General features: G+C 44.3%; 1 protein-coding gene across 19 annotated transcripts in view; it reads left to right on the top strand.

Annotated features, from left to right (window-relative positions):
* Positions 1-20,484, top strand: part of PECAM1 (platelet and endothelial cell adhesion molecule 1) — an 80,982-nt gene extending 60,498 nt beyond the window's left edge. For 3 of the 19 annotated variants that reach the window (XR_012648238.1, XR_012648236.1, XR_012648234.1), the window contains 4 exons: positions 1,759-1,815; positions 3,127-3,243; positions 11,772-11,794; positions 20,240-20,484. Coding sequence is in view for 14 of the 19 variants with exons in the window: in XM_075014294.1 (XP_074870395.1) it covers positions 1,759-1,806; positions 10,021-10,184 (212 nt within the window). In the remaining 5 variants the exon portion in view is untranslated. Of the gene's footprint in view, positions 1-1,758; positions 1,816-3,126; positions 3,244-10,020; positions 10,556-11,771; positions 11,795-16,444; positions 16,473-20,239 lie in introns of those variants that run through there. The other 16 variants (XM_075014306.1, XM_075014302.1, XM_075014295.1 and 13 more) reach the window with 8 other exon arrangements.
* Positions 20,485-20,934: the final 450 nt, after the last annotated feature.

The raw sequence follows: 20,934 nt of genomic DNA, 5'->3' as shown, positions 1-20,934 counted from the left end.
ACACGGTGCTCCCTACAAACTGAGCTCCTGGGTGGCTGCCAAGGAGAGATTCAGGTGCTCCACAACTGGTTAGCAGAGCGTTCACCGCCACCCACAAAGGACATGTGTTTCTAATGGTGGTGCACCAACACACATGCCTTGGTGCACATAACAAAATTTATTATACTAGTGGATGGAATTAGAGGGAACACTGGTCATGATCCCCTTTGAGTGGGGGCACCAGGGCTGGCTTAGACCTGCCGGTGTCCAAGGCTGAAGCCCAAACCAAACTGCAAAGGGCCAAAGCCAAAGGACTCAAATTGCAGGCCCCTGCCAATCACTGAAGCCCTTGAGCTTTCAGCTTTGCCCCCCTGCCTGGAGCAGGAGTGTCAAGGCTTTGGCCCTTCCACCTAGGGCAGTGCGGCTTGGGTGGACTCTGGCTTCAGTCTCCACTCCTGGGGGTTGTAAAGTAATATTTGCGGTCCAAAGGGGGTCATAGTGCAATTAAGTTGATGAACCCCTGCCATAGCAGATAAAAACAGGAAGCTTGGAGCCAGGAGGAAAGCCTCACTGAGCTTTATTCTGCTCCAGCTGTTTGGAGCTTCTGGGGGAAAGGCCAGCTATGGCATTCTGGAGGAAGGAACCCAATAACATAAAGCTTTGAGGCTTCAATCTCTGTCTTTTCTTCCCTCAATCTCTTCTGCCTATGTAGACCTTAGCCTTTGCTTCCACTGTCTTCAGGCCACATGCACTTGGAGTTCAGGCTCTATGCTCCCATGGTAAATTTAGGACTGTCTTGCCTATTCAACGCCACCACCATGCACTGGGAGCTCTCACTTTTGCAAGAAGCTCATGGATCCTGAACAGTGTCAGGATGTCATGGAGTGTGGGGGTCACCAGGCCCTGCACCCTCATGCAGGCAAAACAGAATGTTTATCAGGCAACAGGGACACAGCGTAGAACAGACTTATCAGTACAGAAACCAGAAGCAGTCAGTACAATCCACCTTGGAGAGAGGGGACCCAGAGATGGTCCCTGAACCAGGACCCTGGCTGTTCTTCCACACTCTCCAGCCAGACAAGACTCCCAACTCAACCACCCAGTTCCAATTAAAACCAGCCAGGCCCTCCTTTGTCCCATTTTATGGGGAAGAGAGGTGTCACCTGGTTGCCTAGGTTACAAAGAGCATGGAGGGCCATTGCCTATGATTGAGAAGTCATCAAACCGAAACTCCCATCACCACTAGGCGCTGATGCTGTAGGGGCTGGGTGTGAGAAAGTTCCCTTGATCCTTTCCACAAAATTAAAACAGCCCCGTGAAAGGACGATTCAGCTGGGAGGAGCACAGAGTGTATGAGCCGCTTCCAGAAAGCAACCTCATTTTGTGAGCTCTCATGTCACCTCAGGCAGTTTGTCCTGTTATGCTAAACTGCTGAGGAAAGAACTCTACCCTAGAGTCAGATATTCCTTGTAAAATCTGGGGATCCGTTTAGTGTGGGGAAACTTATGCATGTGTGTGAGAGAGGGAGAATTAAATATGTAGCGGGGAGCTAATTTCAGTGTTAAATAGAGTCCATGTCTCAAAAACATAAAAATGGGGTGGCAGGTGGGGGGCACAGCTACTTTTTCATTCAGACATGGAATGGTGTGTTGATGTCTATAGAATGGTTTCCTCGAAAATGAAAACAGCGTGTTCTGTTTGTGTTAGGAGCTTTATGTAAAGCAAACAAACAAACAAAAAAAAGGAGATAAATTGATTCTGTGCCAATACCTTTTCCAGCTCCTGTAAAGAAGGGGACCGATACAGTATACAGTGAAATCACAAAAGGTAATAATGGTAAGTAAGTGAGGGAAAAAAATTAAACCCCCTAAAGGAAGTTTGGAAACGTGTATCTAGAGAAGTTAGACGGTAAAGGGTATGGAAAAAAGACATGGAGGTCCTATGGAGGCATCCCATGTAGCAGCTGAGAAAACAAGTGCTAATAAATTTCACAGCATCTTTGGGATTCCTCATCAAGTAATGATCCACAGTATGGTGAGACTGACAAATGGAACAGCTCCTCCATTAATCCATTCATGTTGTATCTGCCAAGAAGGGCTGCTTCAGATCTGAATCTGGATTTTAACTTGCCCAAATCTTTGTGAGTTTGGCTTGTGTGTTCTGAAGCTAGCCCCTTTCCAACTGCCAATATTTACTTTGTTCAGAGTGTGGGAGGGTGGGGCTGACTTCCACTGCTCTCCGTGGGCTTCAGATTCCAAGCCTGACTCATGCTGCAGCTTGGAAGTGTTGTGTATGCATGTGTCTGTAGAGTGCTAGCGCAAGCCCAAACCCCATCCTTCCAGGTCGGAATGTACCCAGAGGGGCTGACAGACTTAAATCTGGGTGAGGTTGGGGTGGGACCCCATGCTAATAGACTGGATGTGGCAGAAGGGGCAGGGCCAGGCCAGCCAGTGTTGAGCACCACCTGGAGTGCACTGCTTGGGGCTCCAGCAATGATTTAAAGGACCTGGGGCTCCAGCCACCACTATTATTCCTGAAGCAGCGGCTGGGAGTCCTGGCCGGTAGTCCCCTCCCTTCCTCCCCTATTGGCAGGCCCAAACATACATGCAGCGGCTCACTTCTTGTGATACTACAGAATGTGATATACTTCAGGGTATTTCTTCTCTTTTCCTGTCTCAATAATGTTTATTTTAAAAAATGTATATAACTCCTACAAGTCTGTTTTGTCGCCTCCACCCCACCCTGCCCCTAAACATAAAAGCTTTGAAGTAATATTTATCACACGTAACATCATTTTGAATACAATCATATTCCCTCCAAACTGTGGATGCTGCCCACTTTCTCCTCACAAATTCTAAGACTGGCAAAGATACTTCTCTGTGCGTGGATCCCAGTAGCTGTCTTACTGCTGGTGACTATCAACAGTTGCTTTGGCAGCACTGAAATTTCAAAAACCCTAAATTAAGTGTGCTTCCTGCTAGCTTGTCAAACACTCAGCCAGAGAGGATTTCCTTCCATCTCCTTTGTACTGGGGAGTATCTGTTTGTAAACGTCAGGCTGCAGACTGGTCAGTTTCTTTTCTTTTCTTTTTTTTTCTTTTGTAATGCGTGTCCCTTTTTTATTTTTATTTTTATTTATATTTTTCAGTTTTTGTCTGGGCTTGTCCTTTCCCCTCTACAGTTTGTACTCCTATTGAACCGCCCCTCTGAGAGTCTCAAAGTGCTTCAAAAATCATACTTAATTCTATCACGTGAGGCACAGAAGGTCAGTGTTATCTCCATTTTTCAGCTGAGTCAACAGAGAGATTGAGTAATTTGCTTAAGATCACACACATGGACAATAGCAAAGCCAGGAATAGAGCCTGGGAGTTCTGTTTCCTAGCTCTTTGCTACAACCATTAGTTCACACTCCCTCTCGATGGTCATTCTTTCACCAAAAAGCAAAATAGTCTTTTTACTAAAGAAGAGGTCAGTTACTTGGCAGACAGCCCTGGCAATTTTTAGAACTGCAGGTTTCAGGAGTCTGAACCACAGCCTACTGAAGTCAGTGAAAAGATTCCCACAGAAACATTGGCTTTGGATCAGGCCCTTACTTGGATGCAGAAGCAGTCTGGGTGCTTTCTCTTTGTGCCAGGGTGGTGATGCCAGAAATATTATGTCTTTCATGGTACCATTCTTTTTCCCAGAGCGGAGAAAGCTGTACATACTGTAGAGACCTAAGTCATCAGATCAAGTGTGTTTGAGGGGATTATTATTCAAGGGGCTTCTAAAACTGTATTTATTGTAAGGCAGGAAGTCCAGTGAAATGAGATTCAATTGAAAGTCTGGGCTGAATTAGACAGATGAGACGCAAGTACCCCCTTAATCTTACAACCCACCTGCTCTCTCATACAGAACATTCTACAGTTTCAGTTATTTTTGGAAACAACAACGGCGTATTGTTCTAATTGCATTTGTTTTTCCTGACAGACACACAGGAAAAGTGTTTCAAATAGATAAGCAGGACATCATGCAGGCGAGCAGTAGTTTTGGATGGCTACATTACATATTTAAGAATAATATTTACTTTGTTTATGGCTAGGCTGCATGATAGCACTATAATAAAGTATACACACAGCTATGGCAGGGTTCAGGGGCTCTGGATAGCAGGGGCATCTTCAGCAGTTCGGACGGATGAATGCTTTACAGTCCAATCTTGCAAGATGAATGCTAGGCAAAGGACCCCCAAACTCTGTTAACACCAATCAGTTTGATGCTAGCAGGAGCTGAGTCTTCAGCGTAGTACCTTACAGGAGCTGCCCAGGACTCCGAAGGATGAGGCTGTGGATTGGCAAGCACAGATGAGCTCAGGAAAACTGCTTTTAGACCAGGGATTCCCAACCTACATGTCGGGACCCAAACACAGGTTGCCATTAGATTTTCTAAGAGTCGCAAGCTGTGTGGCTCCAAGCCACATGTGGGTCTTCAAAGAGCCATTTGCAACTTCCACTGCTACCGCTGCTCACTGCTCCAGCTCCCAGTCCCTGCCCTGCCATGCTGAAATGGAACTCAGTGTAATTGGTTTAATGTCTGGCAGGAGGGATCTGGCCATTAAACCAGTTAAACTGGGTCTGATTTCAGTGTGGCAGGTCGGGGACCTGCCCATGCTGCAGGTGAGGGAAGGGAATAGGAGGTCTAGGGGGAGCCACGAGGAGGAGGAGGAGGCAGTGGCCTGGTGAAGGAGCAGCAGGTGGCAGCAGCGGTGCTTCTGTGAGGTAGGTTGGGGGGCAGTTTGGAGTTGCGAGGGGTTCAAGCCTGGGAGTGGGGCGGTGAGGAATCTACTTTTACAAAAGACTTTTTTCTGGGGAGAACCTTCCCCTCCACAGTTTTTAATTGCCTTGCGTCACAAAGACTTACCGAATTGTCAAAATGGAGTGTCATCTCCAAAAGGCTGGGAACTGCCGTTTTAGACAATGAGTCAGTGATTTCTGGTAGGCTGGGTGCGTCAGCTGTGGTGTCCAGAATCAAATAGGCTAACTTGTCTTCTGCGATCATGTAAGAACAACTTAGGGTGAAATGGATCCGGATACTTAATTAGACTCAGAACCCCTCATATCCCATCTCAAATTCACTGTCAGGCTCTCAAAATAAATTACCCCTTCCCTCCACCCGCAACTAAAATTGTTTGATGAAAAATAAAAGGCGAGGGGGGAAATGTTTCCCAAGAGAGCTTATCTTGGATCCTCTTCTGTAGGAGTCAGTGTTGACTGGGGAGCTGGGCAGAGTGAAGGAGTAGGAGTCAGGACTTCTGAGTTATAGTTCTTTCCCTCCCCCTGACAAACATGCGACCCTGGGCAAGTCACCTGGCTGTCTGGTACTTTCCAGCATTATTGGGCTGCTAGGAGGATACGTTCATTAACACAGTTTAGGTGAGCACTTGGCTTAATTGGCATTATCACCATTTTACAGAGGGTGTTGGGTGGATGAGCTTAATATTTCTGAAGAGCCTTGAGGTCTGTGATGGAAAGATGTCAGAAATGCAGAGTGTTACTATTATTCCATTCCTTCTTGTTTTGGTGGTGTACCAGAGTTGATCGGAGAGTGCTTGGTGGTCAATTTATCACGTCTATATTGGCCATGATAAATTAACCTCCACTGGGTCCATCACTTCTCATCAATCTAGTCTAGTGAAGACATGCCCATAGTATAATAGTGAAGTTCAGCTTGTTCAGTGTGTTTGATCTGGGTCTGATCCAGCCTCCACTGTTGACTCTGGGAAGGCTTTCAGTGCCTTTGGGTGGACATTGGACACTGCATGGCATCATAGATCCCACTGAGATTCCTTACCAGTGATTTGTGGACTGCTCTCTATTTTTAATCCCTCTTTGGAAAAAGGGAAATCTAGCAAACAAAATACATGGCTAAACTCAAATTTGCTTACTCTGGAAAAACAAATCCATTACTGAGAGGCAGTTGCAGTGGCGAGACAGGAAGTTTTAATATTCCTATTACAACTAACAATATACTGTGGAAAAACAAATATTCCCTAGGGGAAAGAGGCATGCGAAGTCCTCACTACATTGAGCAGTTAGACATCAGACCCAGTAATCAGAAAATCTGTTCTACCACTTTCCTGCTGCCAGGCTCCAGATGTCCCACCTCTGTATTAGACTGAGAAAATAGTCACTAGAGCAGTGAAAAATATTTATCAGCTAAACAAGACACCAGGGGGAAGTCACCTGGTTTAGGGCGTCAATTCCAATGCTCAGCCCAGGTTGGCTAAATCTTGAGTCAACCCTGGAAGATGTGGAACCCCTAAACACTATGGTGATAGTTTTTGTGTGTGGTTGTATGTGTAATGACTAAACCTGACCCCAAAATATCCCCCAGAGACAGCAGTTTGCCTACTCTGGTCTGAAGTATTCAAGGTTCAGTTCTGGTCAAAATCCTCTGTCTAGCGTCTTTCCCCCAGTAACGTGTGAACCAAACCCTGGATCTGAACAGCTTTCAACTGTGGGACACACACATTTCAGAGCCAGACCCAAATTTTTTAGTGTGGGCCTGGCTCCAGTTTTCAGGCAATGCTTAATGGTTTCAGCACCATCTGTCTGCATGGAGTTACTGGGCTCAGCTGAACTGCATATTTAACGAAAAATAGGTGCACACCTGTGTTTAACGGCATCCTTAGGACTACTAGGCCATCTGTGCAGAGGAGCTACTGCAAGTGGTCCTGCTTTAACTGAACCACTCTTTTGCCCCTTCTTTTTATGCACTCAATCAATCCATCGCAGACCCCAACTAAGTCTAAACATAACTTCTGATTGTTTGGTATATACTTGTGAGACCTCTACAGCTCTCTCTGTGCATGAATGTTCATCCGTGCTCCCAAATACCAAACAGCTACATGTAGAAATACGTGGCAAAGAGTTACAGGCGTTCATGCTGTGTGGCATATCCAGTATTTGCTTCTATCATGCAAATGCATTATTTGAGCCTAATACACCACTGAGAAAAAACAAAAATGTTTAGTCCCTCAGTAACTCATAGACATGTTACCTCTTTAATACTTGGCAAATATCTCAGCAATCGCAGGATTTGTAATGTCAGGTCATTTATTCCCCGGTGCCCATAACAGAGCCCATTGGCACTTCTCTGGAAGAAAGTTGGCAACTCTGCCCATACGTGATCAGAACCCAGAATGCGTCTGCACCTTTTCCTGCCTCCTTTAATAGGAGTAACTGCTGTTTCCTTCAAAAGCACCAGCATTTCCCAACGTAACAATAAAATCTAGTTTGGTTTAGATTTAAAAATTGCTGTAAATGTATTTAAAGGTTACAATAGGAAAAAAGGATTTGTGGAACAGTAATGGCCTGTTGGCTTCTGCAACAAGCGTGACCTAGGCAGCCCTATGCTTTAAGTACAGAATATTTGTATTTACCTGGTTCAAAACACAGCAAAAATCACTTAGCTATCTAACAGCCAATGTGATACCTCTCAGACCATAACCATGGTGTATGACATTCCCCTGGCAGGAACGATTGTTTTTTTACCTCGAAACCCAATTTGTGATTGACTGCATATCCTTTGATCTTGGGTGACACAGTTACAAAGCGTTAGCTGATCTGTTGCCACACAGGACAAAATAGCCCTGGATTAGCAAACATCCTTGCATGTGAAGTTTGGGAAATATATAAAATTTATAATTTCCTCCTTTCTGATAACACAATACACAGTGAGGCTTTGCGTGCTTTCTCCTTAATAAGCTGTTTATAAATCACATAGCTAGTTTTGTCCAAATTTGGCTTTGATCTAGCAGGAGTAAATGGCATTATTGTTTTGAGCTGTATCTAGTTCCAGCAATCAAGAAGCTTTTGTACATTTTTCCAAAATTCTTTCTTTTGCTCCTGTCAGGCAGGATAACAATATTTGGCCCAATTTTATATGGAAGTCAATGGAGTTGCAATGGCATAAAAATAATGCGACTGAGGGCAGACTTAGGTTCCTGGCTGAGCTCTGTTGACAAGACTAAAGAGATCAAGCGATGCTTTCTTTAGGCCAGTGGTTCCCAAGCTGAGGTCTGTGGACCCCGGGGGTCCACAAAGCTTTTTCAGGGATTCCATGAAAAAAATAAAAGATAAATAAAAATTATCATAGAAAATGCCTTTTAAATAAATTGCAAAGTTACAATCGAATATTATTCTTAAATTAAATATCTTCCAATAATTTTATTAATTGCTGTCCAAATATCTATGTTGTGGTTTCCTTTTTCATTCGACAAAGCGTACGTAGTGGCTACAGTTGGCTTTGATGGGGGTCTGCAAACATTATGGGTGGTCATTGGGGCCTGCAAACAGTTTGGGCAGGTGATTGGGGGTTTGCACTAATGAAAAGGTTGGGAACCACTGCTTTCTGCAGAACTCCTGGCATGTAAACGAACAGTTAAATATGACGGTAGTCATTTTAATGTAATCAGAATGCTGATAATAGAAATCTTATGTCCATCTACTTAGCTTAGAGGGGAGTTAACTGGTCACAGGTATGTGACTGGCATAACCTTGAAGCAGTGAGAGGAGTTATTTAGCATAGGACAAGAACATACACCCTTGAGTAACAGGAGGAAACTGAACAAAGGTGACATTACATAGAACATTGGAGACAACATCTTCAGAGTGAGACCTACTAAACTGTATGCTAGCTATAGCCACCACACTTTTGTACCTGCTGTGGCAGACCCTTACCTGGAAGCTTCCTGAGCCTTCTAGAAGGACAGTATACTGGGTGGTGAGCCAATGCGTTTCTGTCCCCTGTCTAGGCCCAGGCCCTCATTGGTCAGATGGGCCCTGTAAAAGGCTCCCCATCTGGTAGCAGTGGTGGGATGGTTTTGGAAGGCACACCGGAGGAGCAGAGCGAGAAAGTACCACAGGGGAGCAGTGGGTGAAGTGGCCCAGGGCGAGGCTACTACTTTGGGGCAGGGGTGAAGGCCCTGCCAGTTGCCTCTTGTCCTCTTAGGGACCCTGGGCCAGAGTCCAGGGTAGAGGGTGGGTCTGGACTCCCCCCACCCTTCCCCAGAGGGATCACTGTACTGGAGCAGGCACAGGCGTGCAAGGGAACTGGTGTTATTTTCCCCATACTGGTCTTGCCTATGATAAGGATGGCTCGCTAGGCGGAGACCCCTGCCTTTGGAAAGGCCTGGGGAAAAGGGGGGCCTCCGTGAGTCTCTGAGGCAGCACAGAACCGCCAGGAAGCGCAGGGACAAGGGACTTTGTCACACTGCGTAGTGCCTTTCATTCAAGGATCTCTGTGGACTTTTTAAACTTTAATTCTTACAGCAGCACAGCCTGTGGACTAAGTTAAGATTATTATATGTAACTTTAAAACTGGGTCATTTGAGCAGTAGAGAGGTTAAGAGACTTGTCCAAATTCACTCAACCGCTCTGTGCGAGACCCAGGATTAATGTGAAGCCCTGACCCCCGAACACTTGTTCTATGTACTAGACATCCTCACTTGCCTGTGGCCATTCCTCATGGAACTTCTAGCACTGAAAAGTACTTACTGGCATTGAACACTAGCGTGTATTTCCTGTGTAACAAAGATGAGTAGATCACTCAAATATAGTACTTTAAACAAGTCCGACAACTTCATCTGAAAGGATGACAAGTCTCCCTCCTAACCCTGCTGCATACCCCCGTTTCCTTACCAATGCAATTTTTTTTTTCAGATGACAATTGTTAACTGCCCACTAAAAATAGACACCAGGCGCCTGACTCTTATCTCGTAGAGCTGGCAGGACCAAACACTATCCATTTATTTTTTTTAAATCTATTTGCCCCAGATCCCTAAATAACCCCCTCAAGGGCTGATCTCACAACCTCGGTTTAGCAGGCCAATGCTCAAACCACTGTACTGAAGCTGAGTGGAAATACGCCATGGCCTTCAGGGGCTTTGGACGGGGTTAATGAATCTTTTATTCATTAAATCTTGGGTATCTTTTTGGGAATCTCCTTTTTCTTTGACGTTTGTACTTCATGTCAAGATTCTCCAACTACTTCCCTCCCTGCTTAGGTACCAACTCTGTGGGTGCTCCTAGCAGGCCTGCCAATGGGAGGGAACAAGAGAAGCAACCATCTGTTTTGCCTGTTTTGCTGCCACAGGGGTGGCAGCTGGGAGCCCTGGGCCCATTCGAAAGGCTGTGGGAGCATCAATCCACCGCACCACGTAACTTCTGAAGTTTTGGGGCAGCCAGCACCATCCTTTGGGTGGTGCTAAGGGTTGAGTGTCCTTGGCCCTGTCCCTTCTGCATGAGGCTCCGCCCCTTTTGGGTCATGGCACCGTCCCCCCACACCTTGCTCCTGCAGGGGCTGTTGGGCATGCTGGCTCTGGGGTTGGTGCACCCCCAGGGAAAACTTGGCAGATGCTCCACACCCACTGGCAGTCAATAGCTCCTCCTTGCTCCCAGCACCTCTCCCCTGCCCTGAACACTGTTTTGTTGTGTTCACAATGCTCCAGGAGGGAGGCGGAGGAGTGGAGGTACAGTGTGCTCGTAGGAGGAGGTATGGAAGAGGTGGGGTGAGGGTAAGGGACAGGTTGGAAGGGGGTGGTGCAAGGGTGGAGAGAGCCATGGCAGGGCCAGGTGGAATGGGGACAAGGAGAATGGTAGATGCCGGGCTTGGCATGGGCTTGGGGGAAGTGGGGATGGGGTCTGTGGTGCAGAGGGAGGGACTGGAGCACCCCCAGCTAGAAGGGAAATCAGCACTTGAGCCTCTGTAGCACTAGGATGACTTCATCTTATATAGTCCCTTGAAATATGTATCTGCTACTTAGAATCATAGGACACTAGAACTGGAAGGGACCTTGAGAGGTCATAGAGTCCAGTCCTCTGCCCTCATGGAAGGACCAAGCACCATCTAAACCATGCCTGATGGATGTCTGTCTAACCAGCTCTTAAATATCTCCAGCAATGGAGATTCCCAGACAGTCACTTCCCATTCTGTACGTGTGAAACTGATTATTCCTTCCAAAGTGGGGTGCTTTGCATTTGTCTTTATTAACCTTCATCCTATTTACGTCAGACCATGTCTCCAGTTTGTCCAGATCATTTTGAATTATAACCCTATCCTGCAAAGCGGTTTCAACCCCTCCCAGCTTGGTATCATCTCAACCAGTTCCTCCATATTTGTTAAAATCAGATCTAGAATAGCTTTTCCCCTTACTTATGCCAAACAGTCTGTTCCATCATGTATTTAGCGGCAATGCTCTGAATAACTTTCTCACACCTGAAGAAGAGCTCTGCAGAAGCTCAGATCTTGTCTCTCTCACCTCGTCCAATAAAAGATACATCCTTAATCAGCCTGCATCAGACAAATCATTAGCAGAGTGGAGTCTAAACTGGACTCTAAAAGGAAGCTTCTGTTATGTGCAACAGCTGCTTGTGTTCTCAGGAGGGAGTGTTTTGTCACTCAGACGTCTGCCTTTCTGAGCCCCCGTGTGGAGCAGATGTTGGGGAGTAACAGCTCCTAAACCACTCACAACTTGCTGTGGAGGCCACGACTAGCCAAAAAGATCAACGGGAGCTAATAGTCTACTGAATCAGTCTTTGAAATCAATGAGACTCCTCTTGTACTTAAACTAAGCACATACTTAGAGGCTCTGCTGGACTGGGGTCTGAACCTTCACTTTCTAACATCCCAACCAGCTGGTTTATATCACTCCAAAATTACACAGTGCAATTAACTCAGAAGTCTCATTTACTTGCACGTGAAGCTGATCCCTTTGAAATGTGCCATTCAGTTGCTAAACTATATTTTATTTTGCAGATTCTGGGGAAAACAGGCACTCTGTAAGTATACATTTTATCTGAGGAATAACAGTTTAAGAAATTAGACTGAGATAACTGATAGTTGAGATAACAACAAGAATTGTAGTATTTGTATATTCACAGTACTTTGGAAATATATTGTTTACCACATTTGGTTCTATCCTTGTTGGCCAGGTTTTCTCTGATATGTTTAGATAGCAGTGAGCTCTAAAAGTCATGAAATAACTGGTATTTGAGAAAGCCGCTATACAGCACAGTTGGTCCATGATGACTCTTTGAAATGGTAGTTTACACATTAAAAACACAACTGTGCAAGTTGGCTTGGGTGCTTGGATGTACATTCTGACATAGCGCAACCAAGCTTGGGAATGTTCTCAGACTTACGCTGGGCTGATGTATTCAAAAGCGTGATAGAGCTGAACCACTTGAGACAGGCGGTGAGCTCTTTTTGGGATGGCCAGTCTGTGGAGTAATAAGCATCAATGTCAAATAGGAAATGAACAAAGATGAATGAACAAGGTATGTTTAGGACCTTAGCTGGAAAAACTACTGGGACCAATCGAGTCTTCTGTCCAAATAGGCCATACACACACATACATTGGGAGATTTTTACCGTTTGCAGATGTGATTTCCTTCTTAAGTTCTGGTGCGAGGTGATGATCTGACTGTGACTACTGGCTTGACCAGAAGCTTGCATTCAACTCTGCTTGTGCTCCTGACCTGTGCTAAGTAGTACCTTCAACCAGGATATTAGGAGACAGATTGACTGACAGGATTGTTGGTGGAAACTGTGGCATTCTAAACAAATATTAATGGAAAGCAAATTCCGACCTTATTCTGACATCCAATCAGTGAACAAGATCAATGTCATGTGATGTAAAAGCCCAGCGAAACTAACATTTGGCGCTCAAATTTCATGAACATTCTACCAGTTGAGGAATGATACAGAGAATAGCTCTGAACACCAAACTAATCAGAGGAAAATCCAGTTTGTGGAGAGAATGAGAGGCTAAATGCCTCCAGTGAGTGAGCACTTGGCTCTGCTGACCTGCAAAAGGCAAAGAACAAGCACTTCAGAACATTAACATTTATTAAATACTTTATGCCTCCACTCACAAGGCACTATTCAGTAATGTCATGATTATGCTGTTCTGTCAGCACCCAAATTGGGCTGGTCACTGGGTAAACACACAGGAAGACATAGTCCCTGCCCTGATAAATTTATAATCTTCTTTTAAAAAATTGAGAAACACACAATGAAAACCACACTATGATAGAGCCTGCCCCCCATAAGACTATCAAGAGCAAAAGAGAGGAGGATCCTGTCCAGAAGCTAAACACTGAGGTCTTTTGCTCAGTCCTTTCTTAGGCAAAACTGACATTATAGTACTGTAGGGTTAGATCTCAAGAAAAGAGTTTTCAAAGGGTAATTCTGGAAAAGGAAAAGTTGTTAGGATATGGAGAAACTGTGACATATTGACATGCAGAGCTCCAAGTGCCTCCTGATCTTAGAGAATACGGTGGGATTCCTAAGAGACAGCTGGTGGAGGACGAATACGTGTTGAACCTCTCTAATCCGGAACTCTCTCATGGGCAAACTTCATAATCTGGCACAATTTTAGTTAGCTGGATGACCACTTATTCATGGGTGAGGCAGAGTTTCTCATGGTCTCATAAAGTTTGTTTACAGCCACCAGTCCTGGCTTTCAGTCTTCTATGCTGTTATTTAGCTGTAATTTACCCCAAAATGTCTTTTAAGAGCCCAGTAAGCAGTGGAAGTGTTAGTAATCATAGAATACAAGGACTGGAAGGGACCTCGAGAGGCCACCGAGTCCAGCCCCCTGCCCCAACTGTTATGTGTTAGAAAATTGTAATGTGTTAGAAAATACTGACCTCCTGTCATTTGGCAAATTCGTCTGGCACCAGTCAGATCCCAAGGGTGCCAGATGAGAACGGTTCAACCTGTACCTTTTGGGAGAAGGATGGAGGAGATGTCAGCTGCAGACAGTCCCATCCCCAGGCTGAGAGGTCCATGGTCCCCTGAGCAGAAGCCTGCAGAAGAGGAGTATGCGCGTCCGTACAAAGATCCGTTTGTACAAACCAGGACAGGAGACTATTTTTCCTGACACTTATTGTATATGACTCTGGAGCAGCTGCTTACAAAAAACCTGAAGCAAATGAAACTTGTAAATAACAATCACCATAGCAGTCTCTGTGTCAGATAACAATACACATTCACTCCTGTTCTGCCCTATACAGTTACGTTAACATAAGCTACCTCATGCTGACTAACTGTAAGCATCTCCACTAAAACGTAGCTCCCACCGATGTCACTCAACCACTCTGCAGAGTTAGTAACTCCGCCTCTGCAAGAGACACAGTGCTTAAGTCGATGTAGGTCAATGAAGTATCAGTACAGACACTGCGTTGTTTACTTAAACTGTTGGTTGCCATTCAGAACTCGTCCCACAACGTTCCTTACTGGCAGTTAACTCGGTACAAGTGCTTCTGGTGAGGACATTCACAGCCAATGCAAAGAGTAGGGTAGACATGGGAAAGTGATTTAATTACTGCAGTGGTTGTCCGTCAATGTAACTTTCACTTAAATTTTATAGCGTAGACTCGGGCTCTGAAAAGAAGGGTGCTCCACCCTCCACCAGTACTCAAGTCCACATGGGATACACTAGAAACCTTGTACATTGTTTACAGTCCATTGGCAGAGCACTGAAGGTCACAGAATACATTACAAAGAACAGGCGGATTTGAATAGGCAAATTGGGTTTATTCTTCATTGTCATTTAAAGGTTTGGAGTTTTACTTTCCTTTCTGTCTTCTAAAACTAAATCAAGCCTAGTTCTTTTCCCAGTTGCAAAGATGCAACCTCATGGTGTCACAAAGGAGGTTTAAAAGAAAAAGACCCAAAAACCCCCCAAAAAATCAAAACTGCTATGCCAGGGATAAGGACTTAGTATACACAGGAGAAGGTAGAGGGAAGTAACTGCACCAAACAGCTGTCATAGACCTGAATAAGGTACATTGTCCTTGCTTGGGCTATGTCTATGCTAGATAAAGTTGACCGCAGATACACAGTTCAAGCTATGCCAATTGAGTAGCGAAAATCGATGTATCTGCTGTTAGCTAACTTGTCTGTGTATACAGAGGAAGGTCAACAGGAGAGTTTCTCCCATCAACCTCCCTTACTCCTTGTGTCTCACGAGGAGTACAGGGATAGACTGAGACCCCTGAGAGGTCTATTTGATGTGTCCGTATTGGATGCATGGAATCAAACCCTGGAAAGTTAACCCTGAGCAGATCAAGCTTCTGGGATAGTGTAGATGTAGCACAAGTGCTCTGAATTGTCTATTGGAGTGAACCCTGCTTATCTTCTGTACCCTTTGACGTCAGTGAGAGTTACATGCATGTAGGATTCAGGCCTTTTTGCATCTTTATCTATAACAGATACATAAAGCAGAATTCCACATAGGCGCTAGTTGCTGATGTGAACTGAGTCCTTGCCCTGTAGTACTTATAGGTATTTCACAATGCTTGTAATATATACAGTAACTGTGACCCAGTGGATAGTCAGTCCTGTGGGATTCTACACCCGGCTCTGTTATTGTCTGGTCTTGACTCCATTGCTCCTCATTATTTTACAGTTGGGCAAAGAAATTTAATATCTCCCTCTCAAGGGTGCCAAGGGGCTTCCTTAATTCATGTTTGCAAAGCTCTCAGGTCCTTGGATGCAAGATACTATTGATTATGATTTCAATACATTTTTTTTGTATTACCAAAGCTGAGTTTAGAAGCCATTATCCCAAGGCATATTGAGTGTGCTTTGGGTTTTGAATGGGATGCAGAGAAAACACCTTAGAACCCTATGTAAATACTTTTGGCTTTAATTAATTGGGCCCAAAATTTTACCATCTCCCAGCACGCTATATGAGAGGAGCTGGATTTTGGGCTGCATTTTCCTTGTGGTCGCTTGTACAAATTCCTGTTTGCAGCTGGAGAGTAGTAATAAGATCCCCTGTAAAATTCACAAACTTTTTTTTTTAGTTTCTCATCCATACATAAAAGAAAAGCCTGCTTTTACCTGAGCTTTCACCAGCAATATGCTCTTGTGGGATTCATATAGACAGTGCACAGACAGGCAGCATCAGAATGCGCATGTGCCACTAAACTTAATCTCTGATGGTGAACAGGCTACTTCACAGGAAATGGCACTTTTTGTAATGCACAGGCATCCCCTAGAAACTCTGACATAATGTTATTGGACAGGAAATGTCCCCTGCCCACCAGTGTTCCAGCTAATTATTTCCCTCCAGGCAGAATACATTTTGTTATGAGCACCAAGGTGTGTTGGATGTGCACCATGCACGGAAACACAGGATGGTGGCTGTGGATGCCCTGCTAATCCGCTGGGTGGCACCTGACTCTTTTCTGGGCTGCTGCCCAAGCACTGAGCTTACAGGGAACGCTGCCCCCCAGGCATCCCTGTCGCAGTCAAATACTGCAACATCTCCTGATTAAATAGCTATTTGAATCACCAGTGCTTGTGCCTCTAGTGCCCAGTGCTGCTCTCAGGGCCTCCTCTGGATAACAAGCAGCATCAGGCTTCCGTTCTTTTACCTGCTGAATAGAACCAATCCAATGTTTCTTTCTCTCCTCCAGATAACTGAGCCACAGTGGGGATCAGACAGTGAGTTTCCTTTTTTTTTCCCTTGCTTCTCAATGTGGCTCAGGCAACACAAAAGCAAAGAGAGAAAAGAGATGGAGAGACTCCAGCCGTGCCTTCTCTCCTCATCTTATTCAAGTACTTTTCTTCTGTAGCTTGTTTTCCTGCAGCACTGTGTTCTGCCACGCTTCACAGGTACCGTTCAACTCACAGGGAGTGGCTGACTCTCCCCATCCAGCAAAGAGAGTCCTAATAACCTAACTGAGTGGCTTAACCTTCCTCTTCAGGCAGTTTTCTGCTTTAAAGGTCTGCAAAAGTGCTTGGGGGAGATGGAAGATTTCTCTGTGGGGGAGACGTCCTTCTCTGTTGCTGCCCCGATCTGTAGAGAGAGGCCTTCAGTCTCCAGTCTTGACACTTGGCATCCTAAGGAAAGGGATATTCAAGTCAGAAAGTAATGCCCAGCTACCAGATTTCCTGGCTGTAGTTACGAGTCAGAGTATAGGCCCTGAAGACTCGTTATCTGACATTGTCATAGAGAGAACCAGAAACTGTGGAGATTTTTTTGGCAATACCACATAAAATATGGGGGGGAGAGACCGAAGGAAGTAAGGATCACGGGACTAGTCCCCTATTTGAAGTCTAGGTTTCAGAGGTGAGGGTACATGCCTTCCTATTGACGTATGTTCCCTGTGAGCTATGTGTCTGTGCAGCCGTTCAGGAGAGATTCAGATGCCTCCCAGCCAATCAGCAGAGTGCCCACAGCTTGGTTTTTTGTTGCTCCTGGTGGCACACATTTGTGTGCACCTCGGTGTGTGTAAAAATTTATTCCACACGGGGATGGAAAAAATCCTTACATGGATGGAAAATACTAGAGGGAACGTTAGTTGTGGGCGTTTCAAGTCGGATCCTTAGTGTCTGAATCCCACTTCAAATTTAAGTAATGCTGTCCCACTCACTTCTAATAAACCTATTAAGACATTAATCTATCGGGCATGTGTATTGAGTATCCTGCTGTATGGTTCTGAGGCATGGACCACCTACTCTAACCAGGAGAAGAAAATGAACAGCTTCCATCTTGACTGCCTCTGCAGAATTATGAGTTATCAACTGGCAAGATAAAGTTTCAAATGCAGATGTCCTGTCAAGATCTGGCATACCCAGCCTCATAGCGATCCTCAACAGCAGAAGACTATGATGACTTGGTCGTGTGAGAAGAATGGGTGATGAACGTTTTCCCAAAGAAATCCTCTTTGATGAACTGTCATGTGGGTTGAGATCAAGAGGTAGATCAAAGCTAAGATTCAAGGATACATGCAAAAACATCATGAAAAAATTCAACATCGATCCAAACTCCTGGGAATCTACATCATCAGACTGAAATACATGGCAACAATTGCATGACAGGGCACATCATCCTTTGATAGTATATATGCAAGCCACACTAAAGAACTTCGTGTTAGAAGGAAAAACCCTAAAACTCAAGAATTCAGAAATTAACCAACATGCAGTTATTGCAATTGACCATGCAAATCCAATATTGGACACGTAAGACACAAGAGAAACTGCAGACTCAAACAGTGCCCATAGATTCTCAGTACCACTGCTAACCACTGTCTCTCGAGACGAAAAGGGGCCATAGCATTATATTATAATGGTCTTCTTTATTGGGAAGGAAATCATAAGGCGCAACCAAGGATTGCTGTGCTAAAGAAAGCAGCTTTATAATGAGCTCTCTCCACATTATTATTCTACTCTCAGCTCTAAGGGTACCTGTACATTTGGCAGGAGATCGACCCAGTCAGGTTTGATTTTTCATGCGTCGTAGGGATGCATGAAATCAAACTATCCCGGGCTGACTGTCGACCCCATACTCTTCGATATCATGAGGAGTGTGGGAAGTTGATGGGAAAGCTTCTCCCTTTAGCCTCCCTCTGTGTGGACAGCCAGGTAAGTTGATTGTAGATAAGTCAATTCCAGCTACACAATTGCCAAAGCTGGAATTGCGTATCTAGGATCATCTTTTAGGTCTAGTGTAGCCCTTCCCGGAGAAGTTGCGTCACTGTCAGAATTAATTTAATGCAATGAAAACAAAGAAGAGGTTTGCTAGCTACATGTTATGCAACACCATGATATAAGTGTCAGAGGGGTAGCCAAGTTAGTCTGTATCTTCAAAACCAAGAAGAAGTCCTGTGGCACCTTGTAAACTAACAGATATTTTGGAGCATAAGCTTTTGTGGGCAGAGACCCACTTCATCAAATGCATGAATGGTGGGTTCCAGAGGAGGGTTTAAATACATGGGCTTATGAAAAGAAGGGAGTACAAGTCAAGAGGAGGGCCAGAGTTGACAAGGGCTGTTCAGTCATGGAGGATGTGGCCCATTATCAGTAGCTAATGTGGAAGTGTGAACATCAAGAGCGGAAAAGCCCGGGTATTTAAACCTGCCTCTGGAACCTTCCTCCACTCATACATCTGATGAAGTGGATCTCTGCCCACGAAAGCTTATGCTCCAAAATATCTGTTAGTCTATAAGGTGCCACAGGACTTCGTGATATAAGTAATCCCAGTGCTTTCATCAAAGCCATGCACTGACAGCAGATTCACAGTAAAGGATTGATGCCATTTAACGCAATGAGGATGGTGTGTTGGATAATTATTTTGCAGTTGAAGCAAGTATTTATCTTACAAGTCCTGACTAGAGAGAGGTAATCACCAAACTAACCTGGGTTTGAACACACTGGACTTGAGGGATATTGAGAAGTAGAACCAAACTCTGCGCTTCTGGCCCCTCTTTTTCTTGTTTGCAAAAAAAGCAAGTATCTTTGCTTTTTTTTTTTTTTAACCTAAAATCTGCTTGGAAGTGTCTGGAGTAAATTAATTGAATTACTCAGAGAGGAACTGGGAGGAGGTTTCCTTCCTGGAATCAGAGCTGGCAATCTTTCTAAGTTATTTAATGATCCTAGTTTCTGAAAACATATTGAAGGAAATATCTTAACAATGAGAGAGCCACTTCGCCAAATACTAATTTGGTATTGTGTTGGATTTGCTGCGGGTGTACATTCTGACTTCATATTCTCCCCTGTAATTTTGACTTGTTTGTTTGTTTTCTTTTGTCTTGGTGGTGAATGTGGATTGATTAGCCTCACTCAGGACACATTGTACTTTCAGGTGTACATTTGTACTAACACAGAATGTACCATCCTGGAAACAAATGTCTCTAATTCTCCTTCCACTTGTGAGAACTGAAAATCTGACCACATAGGTTTGTGCTTAATTATAGGCAAGCAAGTTTGACAATGTTAGTCTAAATCTTATGGTGTCTTAGCTTCCTCTCCACACAATGGAGACATTAAAGCTACAGCCACACAGCCAAGTTATTTCGAGATAACAGCTGTTGTCTAAACTATTCCAAATAGCGGCTCTATTATTTCAAAATTGGTAAACCTCATTGCAGGAGGAATAGTGCCTATTTCAAAATAAGGGCTATGTGAGCAGACTATGTATTTCAAAATATCTCAGTGCTATTTTGAAAAACATTTTTGTTTATAGCAGCCCCATTTCAAATTAGGTATTTCAGAATAGCTTATTTTGTAATAAGTCTGCTGTGTAGCCATAGCCTAAACAACCTTGGAGGAGAGACATGATGACTGTTGAGTTGATTCTGCAGCTCTTGGAAGAGTTGTTGTTATGTTCTTTCTCTGATATGTTATGCTCTCTTTATGCAATTTCATTGATCCAAGAGTGTCTTTCATTTATTCTTATTGGTTTTTTTTCCCTCTTTCATTGCCAATAGAGAATAGAAGTTTCTCCTGATGCCACTTAAAAGCATCATTGGAAACATCAACTGCTGGGAGAAAAGAACAAGAGGCAAGATGATGTGCCTGTTTCAAAAGCTCTTTGGCACTTATTTATGAACCTGCCACCCTTCTCTCTTCCATGTTCATTTCCTCGGAGTAACCAACAGGGACATTCATAAAGCATGTAATTATAAAAAATTACGAATAAAGATTCGGATTGGAAAGTGACTGTGGAAACCAATGACACGTGTCTGCCACATGATTAATTTCTCTCATGGAAAGAGTTTTGTTTCTCCATGCTCTATTTCATCCTGCTCTGGGGAGCTGGGAGTGTAAACTGCAGCAAAGTAAGAGTACATTCTTGGCTCTTTTAAAATTTAATAGCTGCACAGAGATTCAGAACTTTATCAAGTGCCTACATCACTAGTGACACAAATATTCCCAGTCCTTTGTTAAATCACTTATTCTGTCTCAAAGTTTCACTGCTCATTGAGTTGGTTGGCATATTGGTTCTCTCTCAAAAGAATGACTGCGCATCACAATCCAGATTAGATCACAGATGTTGAGTCCCAGGTAAACAGATTGGGCCTGAAGCTAAAAACCCTTAATCAAATCCCATCTGCAAACTTCAATGACGTTCAGAAGCTTATCTGGATCCACATTGTAACCTCATGCCTGTCCCAACCTTATC

This window comes from Carettochelys insculpta, chromosome 20 (genome assembly GCF_033958435.1).
Source record: "Carettochelys insculpta isolate YL-2023 chromosome 20, ASM3395843v1, whole genome shotgun sequence".
In the NCBI taxonomy this organism is placed as follows: Eukaryota; Metazoa; Chordata; order Testudines; family Carettochelyidae; genus Carettochelys; species Carettochelys insculpta.
Note: the sequence above shows the minus strand (reverse complement) of the source record. Positions and strands in the feature narration are given on the sequence as shown.